Below are 16,782 nucleotides of genomic sequence, written 5' to 3' on the forward strand. Positions count from 1 at the left end.
CCTGGGAGGGATAGCTATTATGGAAAATAAAGTCAGGATCCAAAAATATTTTAATAGACTAAAACTATGGAAAGAAGAAAAGATAAAATTCTATAGAGACAATCATAAAATTCTACAGTTTTTTAAAATCAATTTCACAAATACATATTATAATGAGCGACTGATGGAAAATGTCTTAACCTCAAGTACTGAGGTAATATAAAAGACTCACTCAACTCAAATAAAGAAAATTTATTGAGCTTATAAGGGAAGAAATATCATATATGGAGCCAGAATATGTGTTGGGAGTTTTAGTTATGTTCCTGTTTCTGGTGCAGTTGAGTGCCAAGATCTTCCTTTGCATTTTTTTTCTGCAAAGAGGAAAGTCTGAGAAGGTGAAAAGCTTACTAAGTGGGTATTTTTAATGGGGTCAGAGAGATGCAGAGGGCCATCTGAGCAGTGCAAAAACTTCCATTATCCATGAACAACAAGAAAAAAAAATCTTTCTGTTATATCTGCCTCTGTGACAGGAAACTAAAGGTCAGAAGTATTCCCTAAATCTCAAATTCCTTGTAACCTTCTCTACCCTTCAACACTTCCCCCTTGAATTTCTACGTCATAAAACTTGTTCAAACTCGGGCAATTTGTACAGGCTTAGTTGTGATCTGCCATAACATACTTAGTCAATAATCCCAACAAGACATGGTTAATCAATAGTTCATGAGAAAAATATTTGGAGGTTTTAGTAGATTGTAAGTACAAGTCAACAGTATGACTAGAAGCAAAAATGCTCATGTAAAATTATGATTTATTAATAGACACAAAGAATTAACATACCAGTCCTTCTGGACTCTGTTTAATCAGACCACATCTATAGTATTCTTTTTTAGGGAAGAGCTATATGGTAAAGTAGAAGCTATTCCCCTGTTATAAATAACCACATATGCTCTCTTCTTGCCTTCACTGTTTTATTGCCTTTCCTACTACATATCAAAACAGTATTCAGGCAAGTATAATTTACTGGTCCTTACCAAATCTACTCTTTCCTTGTACAAGAACCTGTCATTCATGTATTTTAAGTCATGGTCCCCAAATCTAAAATTATTAAAATACCATTTTTAACCATCTATTCCATTGCCAAATCTACCTTTCTATCCCTGAAGGTCTTGAATTAATTCATACAGAATATACAGAGTTCTACATATGACTATAAGGTCTTTAGCTTTTGACAGTATTTATTGATACCAATTGAATTCACCAAAATGTATTCTAGAAATACCAACTTGTCCCAGATACATGCTTTGGGAGTATAACTGGAATCCCTTTTATCCACATAAGCTTGACACATGACTGTTTGAGAACCCAAGCCCTCTTCAAGGAGCATCCTCACACCAGGGCTCTTCTTTTCATCTTTTGATTTTAGTTGAATCTTGTGAATCAGCATTATCTTCCTTTCTTTTTCAGTATCCATCTCCATGTGGTGTGAAAAATAACAGCTATCTTGTATAGCCCCAGATGTTTAATGGGTCCTCTGTGTGTAATATTCATAAGTGTCACTGAACATGAAGGTACAGAGTTATCACAAATTATGCATAAATAAGGATAACTTTGCACAGATTTTGATGCTTCTTGTCACCTGTATTATAGACACACAAGAGGCCATGAGGTGAAATAAATGATCCACATGCTATTCCCCAAGGGATAGCTTTTGGCAGAACAGTTCTGTTTAGAAAAGGGATGAACCTCCATGAATCCAGAGGACCATAGTTGTACTACCTTGCCACGACCAAAGTTCTACTCTTTTCTCTCTTTTCCCATGATGCCTCAACAGAACTTTAATAAAAGACTAATATTACATAAATCAAAAGAATTGCATCAATCAGTCAACAAATATTTATTAAGACAGTCTCCACCCTCAAGGAGCTCACAATCTAATCTGTGCATCACTTCTTGTACTTAGATATCTCAGGTAAATATAACTTCTGTGTGGATAGGAATGCTGGAGTACTATGGAAGTGAAAATGGCTATTGATGACAATAATTATAAAAATAATAATTATTAGAATTAATAATAACTAAATTTATACATAATTTAAAGTTTACAAAATTTTTTGCACATATGATTTTGTTTGGTCCTCACTACATCATTTAAAGTAGACGCTATTATAATCCAGTTTTGTAGATGAGGAATCTAGAAGTGAGAATACTTAAATGACTTGTCTAGAATCACATGGGTAGTAAATGTTTGAGACACAATTTAAACTGAAATCTTCTGGACATCAAATCACATTCCCTTTGGTCCCTGAGCCAGGGCTACTTCCAGTCTCAGGATGCAGTACACAGAAAACTCCATTGCTGTTTCTTTCATTTTTCAAAATGAAAAGTAATAGTAAAGGAAGTAATGGAATGGATTCTTTTAAATCTGCATATGACTTGAATAAGAGAACTGGTTGCTAAGGAAGAAATAATGGTGATGTTGAGAGAAAGTGGTAAGTCCATATTTTGGAATATACTTTCTATCGCCTTATCAGGCTTAGTGAGTATGCTTCTTTCTTTTATCTATTGAGGTTGAATAATTAGTAAAGTTGGGCACTTTTGTATCCCTGGCACAGAACAATTACTGGCACATATATATATACTTAATAAATGCACCTTGAGCAAATGAACTATGCCAATTATTCTTCATTTAGTTAGGTCATGGGAAATTAAGTCAAGAACAAAAGCCCAGTCTAAGAATCTGATTCAGATTATCTCCCATATTAAGGATAATATTTGAAAGCAACAACATATCAAACTTTTCTGAAATTATAGACATAGACAAACCTGACTGGTATCTTTATACACTCACATTCTGTGAGTCAAGAATTACAACCCTTACGATCCAAAATTTGCACATGATGAAAGTGAAGCTCTAGAGATTTTTGTGGTATGTTTAAAGTCAGTAATAGTCAGAGGCAGGCCTCCCCTATTTCCTAATCTTAATCTGGCCCAGCATCTCTCTACTGTTTTCCCATAAAGCAGTGCCTTCCCCAGAGGTTTCTTAAGGAAATCATAGAGTGAAAGTAAGAGGTAAGGAAGGAAAAGAACCACAAACAGAATGGCAAGGCATCTTTGCCCCTCTCCTACTGATTCTTTTCAGTTTTAACTAACATTTTGTTCACTAGTGTTTTCTTTTGTTGGAAAAGCTATGGAAGACAGAAAAACTAATATAATAGAACTGAATCTGAGAATTGGCCAAATTATTCTGGAAAGTAATGTGGAAATCTGAAAGAAAAGTCATTAAACTATTCATACACTTTGATTCAGTAACTACTAAGTCTATGTTCCAAGGAAATCAAAAGAAATAAAAAAGATCATATAAACAACAAAATATTCATTGCAACAATTTTTTGTGGTAGCAAAAAACAGAATAAACAGGGAGTCCATTTGGGGGGAATAGCTAATATAGTTAAAATTAGAAGTGAAACTGGAAGGTCTCATATTATTTATGAAACCAATTCAAATTTATGAAGCTAAGAGCTATTCCCCAATAGATAAATGGCAAAAGATATGAACAAGCAATTTTCAAAGAAAGAAATACAAGTCATCAAAACAAAATAAAATTATCTATATAACTATTAATTAGAGAAATGAAAATTAATTTTGAAATTTTACCTCATACTCATTGGACTGCCACAGACAACAAAACAGAAAAAGAACATGTTGGAGGGTTGTCAGGAAAATAGGCATACTAGTGTACTGTTAGTAGCTGTGAACTGGTCTAGTCTAACCATTATAGAAATTTCATAATTTGGAATTATGCCTTCAAAGTCACTAAACTGTGTATGAATTGTTGCCATGATGCCACTATTAGACTAATATCCCAAAAAAGATGAAAGAAAGAAGAAAAGAAACCATATGTGCGAAAATAGGTATAGCAGTTCTTTTTAGTAACCAAAATTTTCAAACTAAGATATCTTCCTGTTGGAGAATGGCTATATAAATTGTGGTATTTCAATGAATTAGAATATTACTGTGTTCTATTTAATGTGAACGAGACAATTTCAGATGAACCTTGGAAGGTTTTTATGAACTGATGTAGATTGAACTGCATAAAACCAGGATAACAAGTTAAAGAATAAAAACAACATTGTCAAGAAAAACAACTTTGAAAGACTTATCACTGAAATAATAAACAAGTCCAGAATACTGAAGATGAAACACATTACTTACCTATGCCAAAGATGAGAAGAACATAAATTGGAGAAAGTTATATGCATTTTCGGGTGTTGTCAATGTGGAAATTTTGTTTTGCTCAACTAAGCATGTTTATGATAAAGTGACTTTTTTTCAAAATTGTTTGATGGAGGAATGGAAAGAATAGACTATAAATTCATGCAAAAAGAAAAAGTTTATTATTTTAGAAAAAAATGTGTGTGAAAGGTAGCAGAGAGGGCATGAATATTTAATGTTGCATTGGCTATTCAATACTCTCCTATTGTCCATTGGTTTTGCTTTTCCATTTTCTTTATTATAAAAGAAAGTTCAAAAGAGAAAGGTATGGAACTCAGAATATCAGGAAAAAATTTTAGTTTGAATAATAAAAGGTGTAAATAAAATTTAATTAAAACAATTTTGGGTTCCAAATATTGGATTTTAAAGAAATGAATTTTAATACATTAACATCATAACAGTTTCTCATTTCATGAAAGTCTCTATCAAGTTTCTTTGTGTGTACATTCATTTCCATTCAATTTTTCTTTATTTTAACTTTTGAGTCAGTTTTTTAATAGCATAATTACAAACTGCTGTCCAGAATGATTGAACCAATTAGTAGTTCTATTAATAATATAATTGCATGTTTGACTTTTCATGCCCCCCTCCAACATTGTATCTAGTATTTTTAGAATTTATTTTTTCAATTATATGTAGAAATAATTATCAATATTCATTTCTGTAAAGTTTTCTCCCTCCCACCTTTCCCCTTTCCCTCCCTAGGATAGCAAGTAATCTGATATAGTTAAACATATGAAAATCATGTTACACATATTTCCATATTAGTAACACTATGAAAGAAGAATCAGAACAAAAAGGAAAAAAAAACATGAGAAGGGAAAAGCAAAAAAATATATATTAGAAGGGTAAAGATAGTATGCTTTGAACTGCATTCAGATTCCCTACTTCCTTTTCTGAATGTGATCAGTACTTTCCATTGTAGGTCTTTTAAAATTGTCTTGATCACTATATTGCTGAGTTCCAAGTTCATCATAGTTGACTGTCATACAATGTTGTTGTTAAAGTATATAATATTCTCTTGGTGCTGCTCACTTCACTCAGCATGAGTACATGTAAGTCTTGCTAGATTTTTTTTTTAGTTTTTTTTTTTGCAAGGCAATGGGGTTAAGTGGCTTGCCCAAGGCCACACAGCTAGGCAATTATTAAGTGTCTGAGGCCGGATTTGAACTCAGGTACTCCTGACTCCAGGGCCGGTGCTCTATCCACTGTGCCACCTACCCACCCCAAGTCTTGCCAGATTTTACTGAAATCTGCCTGCTCAATTTTTAGAGCAATAATATTCCATTATATTTATATGTCACAATTTGTTCAGTTATTCCCCAAGTAATGGACATTCCCTCAATTTCCAATTCTTTGCCACCACAAAAAGAATTGCTATATATAGGTGTGTCCTTTTCCTTTTTTATGATCTCTATGGTATTGTAATGGCATTGCCGGATCAAAGGTTATACACAATTCTATTGCCCTTTGGACATAGTTTCAAAGTGCTCTCTAGAAAGATGAGATTAGTTCCACCAACTCTACCAACAATGCCTTAGTGTCCTAGTTTTCTCACATTCCCTCCAAGATTTATCATTTGCTTTTCTCTCATATTGACCAATCTGATAGGTGTGACATGGCACCTTAGAGTTATTTTATCAGTCTTCTTTTTATATAGCAATAGATAGTATATACTCCATTCTTTTGTTTGCATTGTTCTCCTTTGCCTTATTCCAAAAAAAAAAACCCTTTCCACATTTTTTCCATTTTACACTTGTCAATCTTAATTGCATTATTCTATTTCATTACATTAATTTACCAGAATTTTCCATCATTCACATTAATAATTGATTTCATCTTCTCAATATTATTTTCTTGGTACTTACCTTGTATATCTTTTTGAAGGCAACAAATAAAAAAATGCTGTTTTTTTCTATATTTTTTGACCATTGATCTTCTCAGCCTGAATATATTTTTCCCCTAATTAACTCCCAAGACTATGGTCTCTCCTATTTCCTCTACTAACTATCTGAGTGCTCCTTTTCCAACCACAGAAATGGATATAGGAGTTCCAGTCATGTGAATAAAGGCATTGTTATCATACTTATCAATCATTCATTTCACTTACTAAGCATAGTAGGATTGGACTTTCTTGGGTCCTTTTCTTTGTCTACTCTATTAATGATTTCATCTGTTCCCATGGGTTAAATTATTACTTCTATGCCAAAAATTCCCCAAACTATATATTTAGCTTTAATTTATTTCTTGAACTTGTCTGAACTATCTACCTTCTAATTACTATAATCTACCTATGTATCTTTCCAGACATTTCCATTTATAGATGTCCCATAAGCATGTTAAACCTTACATGTCCCAAACTGAAATAATCATCATTCCCCTTCAATCTCCCTCTTTTCCTACTTTCTCCACTTCAGTTGAGATTAACACATGCTCCAAGCAGCCAAAGTTTGTAACCTGAATCATCCTTGGCTCTTGTCTATTCACTTCACTGTAATCTAGTCACTTGCTATGGATGCTTGACAGAGTATTATATTTTTCAATAAGTGATAAAGTCATACATGGCATACTTAAATTTGCAGAAGACACATAGCTAGGAAGAATAACCTAAGAACCAAATGGCAATCAGAATCCAAAATGACTTTGACATACTAGAACACAGGACTGATCTAATATGATAAAAATTTAATAGAAATAAATATAGAATAGTTTTATTCAAATATTAATTTCAAAGTACAAAGCAGATGTAATATGGATGCAACTTGTATGAAGAGGATGAGGGAGTTTGAGTGGACTTCATCACTTGGTGATTTAAAAATGTCATATCCCAGCTTTCCAAAGTTAATGCTATCCTGTGCTATAATAATAGAAGTTTAGTATCAATGCAAGTGGTGATATTCTATTCTGTTTTGTCCTGGTCAGATTACATCTGGTGTGTTATATTTAGCACTGGGAAGTGTTCAGCTGTAGAACATTCAGAAGAGGGTAATGAGAATGGTGAAACAGGACCTCAAGATCATGAAATATGAAGATAAATTGAAGGAACTGATGATAAGAGAACTTAGGAGGGACATGACAATTATTTTCAAATATCTGAATGTCTGTGGCATGGAGGAAGGGATATATTATTTGGATTGACTCCATAAGGTAGAATTAGGAGTAATGTGTTGCCAAAGCAAACTGCTGGTTTAATATTAGAAGAAAAATCCTTTTTCATAATTAGTTACTAAAAAATGAAACAGGCTCCCTTGAGAGGTGGTAGTTTCCACTGTACTGGAGATCTACAAGAAAAAGTTTACTGTTTATCAGGTATGTATGTTATAGAAGGGATTGAACTAGTGGCCTCTATAATCCATTCTATAATTCAACAATTCTCTGAATTTTTAATTTAAAGGTAAGAAGCTGTTGTGTATCAGTGGAAGGAATTTCCATACTACACAGAATAAATCACAATATTGTGAACTAACGTCCTCATACATATGCATAAAAATGCATACATACACATACAAATGCATACATACATACCCATAATATTAAGTTCGAAAATAAATGTAATTGATATTTTAGTAATATTTCTTTTTTCTTCTTTAAATATATTGTACTTCATCTGACCTTTAAACACACATAAACTTTCTGCCAAGGTTTAGGGGGCAACATCCATGGTGTTGCTTTGTTTGCTTTATTCTGGAAACAAATGAGCCCTAAAGAGTAGGGATGAGAGTATGACTGAATTCAAGAAGAGAAAAGAACTGTAATAAATATACTCCAAATTTAAAACAAGAAAAGAATCAAATTATTTCTTTTAGTTTGTTTTTTTTTCAAAGCAGTGGGGGTTAAGAGATTTGCCCAAGGTCACACAGCTAAATAAGTATTACATGTCTGAGGTAGGATTTGAATTCAGATCCTCCTGACTCCAGGGTCAGTGCTCTAACCACTATGCTACCTAGCTGCCCCTAAATCTAGTTATTTCAATAATATACCAAGCCTAACTCAATTTGTGAAATGTCTCCACCTCCAGACAATAATGAAGCTCTGAAATAGGGATTCTTGACCTTTTTTGTGTACTATTTACTCCTTTGGCAGTCTAGAGAAGTCTATGGACCCCTCTTGAGAATTATGTTGTTAAATGCATAAAATAAGGTATATAGATTAAAAATGAAACCAATCAGCCTGAAATATAGTTTTTAAGATATTTTGTAAAGTTAATAAACTCCAAATTCAGAATCCAGAATAAGACTTCTTCCAGCCTAAAATAGGTTAAACATCATCATTCTTATCATCACTTAATTGTCATCTACCTTTGTTTTATTGAAATCATTAGCATTACTTCTCCTCTATCTTCCTTTCTAAGGATGAATAAAGTATTTATAAATTAAAGCTTCTTGAGATGACCATGAGATATCTCTTTTCCTCTAGCAGCTAAGGCCATGGCCAGGGGTAGTTTCCTTCTTGGTAGCTGGGACTTCCTGTGGATATGCTGAAGTAGTGGGATCCCTGCTGACAGTTGCCTAAAAAGGAATTCGTTTTCTTGCTTTAAAATCCTAAGTCCTGTATTCAGGCATTCGCTGATGCTTTGGCACTGGGTCTTGAATGAATTGCTCTCATAATCTCAGCAAGCTCCATAGGCAGTCTCCTTAGTTATGATGAATACTGAAATGTATTTCCTGGTTGCATGTCCCATCTCTCCACATTGCAGCTTCAAAATGGTCCTATCATGTTGCTTCTATGGAGAGCTATTTAATATGTAACAGAGTCAGATACTAATGAAGGCGAGGTAAAAATGATATTTAATGACTACTTGCAAGAATATGAAATGGAATGTAACATTTTACATTCTATTCTATTTTTTAAACTTGACTTGATACTAGAGGTACTCTTAAATATGCTTGTCTCTAATAAGAGAAAATAGATCTCAAACCTAATTACATGCAGCTAGATAGTTCTAGGATGTTTACTTATTCATGCTTTTATTAGATATATCCATTTTCAATAACTTCGGGGGTGTCATTATATTTTTTCAAAGTTACTACTGTTAACTGTATTTCCCTCCATCTTATTTCCCCCACCCCATTTATTCTATTCTCTTTCTCCCTTTACCCTGTCGCTCCTCAAAAGTGTTTTGCTTCTGACTACCCTTGGCACAAGCTGCCCTCCCTTCCATTATCTACCCCCCCACCCCAGCTTCTCTTTTCTCTTTCCCTCCTATTTTCCTGCAGGGTATGATAGATTTTTATACCCAATAGACTGTGTATGTTATTCTCTCTTTAAGCCAGTTCTAATGACAGTAAAGTTCGCTCTTTCTCACTGTCCTGTCTCTTCCTCTCCACTATAAAACTTTTTCTTGCCTCTTTTATGTGGGATAACTCACTCCACTCTATCTCTCCCTTTTCCTTTCAGTACATTCCTCTCTCACCCCTTAATTTTATTTTTTTAGATATCAATTCTTCATATTCAACTCATACCTTGACCTCTTTCTAAATTCCTTCTAACTGTTCTAATAATGAAAAAGTGTGTATGAGTTACTAGACAGTGATTATTCTAAAAAAGAGCTGGGGATTTTAGTGGAATGTAAGCTTCCTATTGAAGTGTGATGTTGCAGTTAAAAACAAATGTGATTTTGAACTTCACTAAGAGAGATATAGCTTTTAGGAATACAAAAATGATTGTCCCAATATATTCTGTTTTCCTTTGGCCTTGTGTAAAGAATAATTTTAATTTTGGAACATGGTTGGTTAAGGACATTAATTATATGGAGAAGGTCCAGGAAAGGGCAACTAGGATGTCAACATCCTTGGGAGTCTTGAGTTCATGCTGCATAAAGTGGCTGAAGGAACTGGGAATGTTTAACCTGGGGGAGAGAACCAGGGTCACATTATGATTGTGTTCAAGTGTTTTAAAGACAATCATGAAGAGCAAAGATTCTTCTGTATGGCCCCAGAAAGAGTCTAAGGCTAGATTTGAACTCAAGTTTTCCTAATTCAAGGCCTGATACTTTATTCACTGTGCCACCCATGGCAGGAAAAACTTCCTAACAATTGTCACTGCTTCAAAGTAAATGGGTTGTTTAAAGAGATGGTAGATTTCTCACATATAGAAGTCTTCAAGCAGAAACTAGACAACTACTTAAAAGTATGTTGGTGTGGTTTGAACCAGATAGCTGCTGAGGTCCTTTTCTTTCTTTTTTTTTAGGTTTTTGCAAGGCAAATGGGATTAAGTGGCTTGCCCAAGGCCACACAGCTAGGTAATTATTATTAAGTGTCTGAGGCTGGATTTGAATTCAGGTACTCCTGATTCCAGGGCTGGTGCTCTATCCACTGTACCACCTAGCCGCTCTGAGGTCCTTTTCAACTCTCAAATCTATGGATATCATTTTTCTTTATGAAAATATGTCCAATTATAATTAACATTTATATTTTAAAAATATTTATAAAGCCCTTTCCTATTTATGTGGCAAGAAAATGTAAGTATGTCCATTGAACAGAGGAGGCAAGTAAAGTTTAGATAAGCTAAATTACTTCCTTGGAATCACACAACTAATAAATATTAGAGCCAGGAAATGAACCCAGGTTTCTTGACTTCAAAGCCATCATAATTGCCACTATACCACCTCCATAAAAATGTTCTCTATCTCATTTTATATTTGTCTTTGTCCTTCTTTTCTCTATAAACATTTTCCCTTAGCAATTTCATTCAATCCAAGGACATCAATTACCATCTCTATGTAGATGACTGCCAAATATGTGTCTTCTGGGTTGACTTCTGTGCTTTTTATCATATTTTCAATTGCCTAAAGACCCTAAGCATCAAACTCCACATATCCAAATTTGATGTCATTGTTCATTACCTTTCTCTGTAAACTGTACCTACTGAAATTCATTATTTTTGTCTATGCTGTCACATTCGAGTCAAGTTTACAAGCATTTAATAAAACATCTATTACATGCCAGACACTGTGCTAAGCCCTGCAGATACAAAAACAAAGGGGAAAACAACAGTTTAGCTCTCAAGATGCTAACAGTCTTGTGGGAGGGGGCAAACAAAACAAAAAACTATGTGCAAACAAGATTTATACAGGATAAATTGAGATAACAGAGGGCTTAAGCACTAAGTTTAAAAGAGGACCAGGAGAGATTTCTTGCAGAAGATGGGACTTTAGCTGAGACTTGAAGGAAGCTGAAGAAGCCAAGAGGTAGAGATGAGAAGGGAGAACAAACTAGACATGGAAGACAACCAGTGAAAATAGCTGAAGCTGGGAAACAGAATACTGGATACCGAATTGTCAAATTGAATCTTTGACTTCTCTCACTCCCTCTACTCTGAAATAAACAAATTATAAATTCCTATTGATTTAATTCCTATATTTCTCAATTTTCACTTTTACTATACTTGAATCATCTCTGTGTTTCCTTCTGCTCCTCAAGGACAGAGACTATATTTGATCTAACCTTTCATTGCATCTTGAACCTCTCCACATTTGGTATCCTATTTCACACAATAGGTGCTTTAAAATGTTTGCTTTAGTACCATATTATAAAATCTTCATCCTGTGGCCTTATGGAATAATGTTGTCAAAATCTTTTCATTCCCTGTTGAATTTTCATAACCCTAGGTACAAATTACATACCACTGGGTTTCTCCAAAGATTTCATGAATTAAGTTAAAAAACTGTTCTGGTTTTAAGGCCTGAAGCTTCCTTTACCCTATCCCCCTTCTTTGCAAAGAAGCCGATACTGCATTTCAGTGGAAAAAACTGCATTGTGAGATTTTAAAGCATATTCAATAAAATATTTTGGAGACTAATTCATTCAACTTAAAAAAAAACCTTTCTGGATCCTAATTCTTCAAAGAACAGCAAATATTTTACCTATTTTGCTTTATCACCCCCTCCCAAAAGAAGACATTACTTGCCACTGGGTATGTCTGAAAAATTCTAAGATGTTTTCTCATTCAACACATTTTCCACTACAAAACCCAAGCATGCATTTCTCAATTTCTTTTTCATTCTAAAAGTACAGAATACATAAGATCCTAACCCAAATTAAAGTACACTTTCTGAGGAGATTTACATTTATCATGCAACAATTATTAGACTATAAGCTTTTTTGAGGACAGTGACTATGTCATTTTTCATTTTTATGGTTCTAGCACCCTTTGGGGCAATGCCTTATATGTAGCATTTATTTATTTTTGTTGAATTGAACTGAACAGACTAAATTTAATAAAATCAAAAGAATTTTACCTGTTGCTTTCGCCTCCCAGAAGGAGTATGAGAAGGGGAAGATCCAGTACTAAGAGCTTCTTCAATATCTAAATTTAGTTGCTCTAACTTCTTCATGACACAGGCCATAGACTCTGACCACTCTGAGCCCTTGGGTTGTATCTAGAAGAAGCAAGAAAGACCAGAAATAATAAATGAAATCTAAAAATTAACTCTACTGTAAAGTTAAAGTTTTTAAATTCATTTCTGGAAGAGAGAGAAAGAATACATTGAATCAAAAACCAAAGACCTTCATTGCACCAAGTAACATTTTTCTGTTTGCTTTTTTTTTGAACTAAGAAATTGCTTGATTTTATTAGGTCAAAATATGAAACTATGATGTATTCCTAGCTCTACAATATCTGTGGATGCATTATTATATCATAACAATATTGATTTTCCACAAAAAAGCAATCTCTAAGATGAATATTGTATGAGTCTTGGTTTCAAAATTATCCTTCTCCTCTGGCTACATTTGTTGAAAGCCATCTTCTCATCCTAATAAAGCATACAATTTGGCTTTCCTGTATACTTCCTTACTTCATAGGTATGTAACCCCTATGAAAGTCAGCAGAAATGCTGCCAAAACAAGAAATACAGGATCCAGGTCCCACATCTCATGAAGCTATTTATATTATCATCTCTTCCTTAAAATTATGTATAAGTTTAAGTCAGCTGAATTCTCTTTCACTAAACATATGTTATATACACTCCAGAGCATTCCAAAACTTCATGTAAGAGTTATTTCCGTGAATGGTTTTGGTTGTGTCTTGCAACTTCAAAATCATGACATCTGAGTAAGCTAAATATATCATTTTACATAAGGAATAGTTGACATTTCAAAGTGCTCATGACTTTTGCATGCACAAGACCTTAATTTACATTTGCAAAGTGGATAAGTATGCATTCAGTTGTCAGCTATACCACTTCTGGTAGTCCCCAAAATATGACCTTAAACATATTAATATAAATCACATTGAATATAATGAAGCTAAGAAGGACACAGCTAGAAAAGCAAAGATGCTCTCTTCTAACTCTCTGAGGAGTTGACAGTATTTTGGATATTTTTTGAAAGTATCTTTTCACATTTATTTTGGGTGGTGTTTCACATAATATTTTTAATTCTTGTGAACAAATGGTACACATACTTATTCTTAGGAATAGTTTTTAGAAATCAAATATTACCAGTTAATAATGAGTTTTTAGTGAGTCTGGGAGGGGTTAATTAATCTTGCACTGTTTATTAAGTACCTACTATGTGTCTCACAATAAACAAGGCATTGTAGAGATACAATTTCTGCCTTCAGTATTGTTCTAGATTTTCTTTAGGGAGAGGGGCCTGAAAGGTAATACAGACTATGGAGTCAGGGAAATGTTTGAGGTGTGGCTCTTCTTTTCCCAAAGATTCTCTCTCTTTAGGGCTCTTGCTTTGAAGAGAATTTGGAACAATATGTGTCTTCTCCCTTGAAGTTGGAAGTCAAAATATCGTCTCTCATCTTCTAGCTTTATCCCTTAAGCAGACTTGAACTATTGAGTAATTAATCTCTACCATTAAGGAAAGTCTTATGATAATTTGTTTTGAATATTTATTTATATCATTAACTCTACCTACCACCATACTTATAATTAAAATAATAATAATGATAACTGCTCTTACAGAGTACTTAAAGATTTTGAAAGTACTTTACATACATACTCTTATGGTACTATGACTCATTATCTCCACTTTGGCAGGTGAGGAAACTTAGGCTTTCAGAGAAGTGAAGTGATTTACCTATGGTCACATATTGTCAGGGAGGGAATATGAACCCAGGTTTTCCTGACTCCAAATCCACAGCCATCTCCACTAGAAGGACCCCTTCATCTGTTAAGAAGCTTGTAGTTTCTTTGGGGGGGGGGATAAATTTAGCAAGTGAAACAGAAAGATCACAATTAAGTAATAAATTGTAAGATAATTATGCCATTAAGAGATGGATTCAAAGTGTACACTAAAAATGTTTCATGAAGGAAATAAGACTCAATTTGGATTTTGAAGAATGATTGTGATATGACTGGTCTAATAGGGAAGAAGTGGGAAAGGGGAAGCAATTTCAGGTGAGGCAAACAAACATATAGACAAAAGCTCAAAAGGGACAATATTTGAAGTATATAGTGGGAATTAAAGTCAATACAATACAATCTCATACCTCATAGCCCGTTATGAAAAGTTAAGAAATTTATCCAAATGATAAAGATGAACATGATGTTTGGTAGGCTGAGAACTGACTCATAAGCCAAAAGGGACTGTTAATTAAAGAAATTCTTGGGAAAAGGGACTGTTCATCAAAGAAATGTTTAATATGCAATGTGATATGTAGTTTCAGGATGAATAATTAAAGAGTAAATATCTCAGTGCCAAATCATGTAAAACAAGCAATTACAGCCAAAGAAGAGTGTATTGAAAGTTTTTTTATAAGATGTAAAAAATATATAAAGCTTATTTTAAACATCAATAAATTTATATCATCTCCTTAAATAATTTTACTTTGAACTATTTTTTTTTCCTATGGCTATGTGAGCTTGTGTGAGCCATAGCTTTAATGGATGTAGGCCCAAGGAATACTGTAAACCTGAGATATCCTAATTTTGGGAATCCACTCTGTGAGTATGGGAGAGTACTCACATAATAAGGAAGTATATGTATACTACTTTCATTCCAAGGTTACAAGATAATGTATATAAGGTTTTTATAAACCACAAAATACCACAGTTTGTGCATAATTATTGATATATACACCTCCTTTCTCTGTCTTACCACTTCTGTGTAGCAAGAATAGGAGAGTTGAGAGGAAAGAAGAGAGACCTAGGTATAGTCTTTTACCTTGGGGCAAGCCCAACTGAAAAGCTTTGTCAAGTTTTTTGACAATTATGGAAAATTGTGTAAAAAACTAAAGAGTGAAGGGAGTTTGAACTTATGGCAAATGGCAATGCAGATGGAGGGATGTGGACCCAACTAGGAAACTACAATCAATGAGCAAAACTTAGATGAAGTTAGGGGAAGAGGAGAGAGGATTGTGTTGGCATTAAAGTTCTCTGCCAATAGTACAGTAGCAAATGAGAAAAGAAGGGGAATATATCTCAGGGTAGGATCCAGATGAGAACTCCAGTTCTTTTGGTATTTTTTCTTCCTGTGATAAGGGGTGATGGTTTAGGGGTAGTATGCTTCTATTCTGGTAATCACCTCTACTGTGTTTCTCTGAATCACCTGCTTTTTGGTTTGCTTGTAGAAAAAAATGGGAGCTCCTAAACTGTATTTGAGAAGTTGAGTTTGGTTTGTCAACATAGAAAGGATTTGAGCTGTATGATATTGGAGGAGTTACCAGTACCCAGTTCTTGTAGTAATCAATAGAATCACAGAATTTTAGATTTAGTGCTTGAAGTGACTTTAGATGTCATTCAGTCCAATCTCATTTTCAAATGAGAATACTAAGGTGAGATAGGGGAAATAAATGACTTGCTCACAGTCATACAAGCATTAAGTGGTAGAACTGAAATTTGAAACCAGTTTTCTTGCACTACAAATCCAATGCTCTCTCCATTGCACCATGTACTAAGTTGTATTCCCTTTTCTTTTTCCATGATTAAAGAACTACATATAGGTATGCCATGATTGTGTGGTGAAGCTGCATTAAAATGAAGTGGAGAAGACAAAAGGATAGTTATCCAGTGTGTCAGTACTGAGCCAGAATCTTAGTGGATAAATCTATACACACTTACACACTTAAATGTAGATTGTTTAGATTACCAAAAGCAGAATATGAATCAAAAAAGAGTGAATCAGAGGGAGAGAGAGGTAGTCAGCTTTCTGAGAGTCATAGAAAGTTGGATGTTATTCCAGAGTATTTTCTAGGTGAAGCATGTAACCACTGGAATTGATATTCACTGGCATTTATATTCCTCAATTCATCTGCCTAGCTTTAGATACTTGGTCAGTAGTGGTGCCTTCTGGTAATTTTATTATCTTTTCTATCATTGACTTTTTAAAAAAATCTAAATTTTTATTTATTGTTCCAAATACATGCAATGATAATTTTCAACAATCATTTTTTGCAAAGTTTTGAGTTTTACATTTTTCTCCCTCCCTTTCATTCCCCCTCTCCTGGACAAAAAGAAATCTAATATAGGCTCTACATGTATTAATTATGTTTATGAAAGAAGAATCAAATTCAAAGGGAAAGAAATTAGAGAAAAATGACATAATACATAAGAAATTTTTTTCATAAGATAATTTTTAA

At 33.8% G+C, this 16,782-nt stretch overlaps 1 protein-coding gene across 5 annotated transcripts in view; it reads right to left on the bottom strand.

Moving 5' to 3' along the window:
- The window catches only part of LOC141507910 (uncharacterized), a 244,758-nt gene that overhangs the window by 13,697 nt on the left and 214,279 nt on the right, over positions 1-16,782 (bottom strand). For all 5 annotated transcript variants that reach the window (XM_074216045.1, XM_074216042.1, XM_074216044.1 and 2 more), the window contains one exon: positions 12,491-12,631. In XM_074216045.1, coding sequence (XP_074072146.1) covers positions 12,491-12,631 — 141 coding nt within the window. The remainder of the gene's footprint in view (positions 1-12,490; positions 12,632-16,782) is intronic.

This window comes from Macrotis lagotis, chromosome 1, assembly GCF_037893015.1.
Source record: "Macrotis lagotis isolate mMagLag1 chromosome 1, bilby.v1.9.chrom.fasta, whole genome shotgun sequence".
Lineage (NCBI taxonomy): Eukaryota > Metazoa > Chordata > Mammalia > Peramelemorphia > Peramelidae > Macrotis > Macrotis lagotis.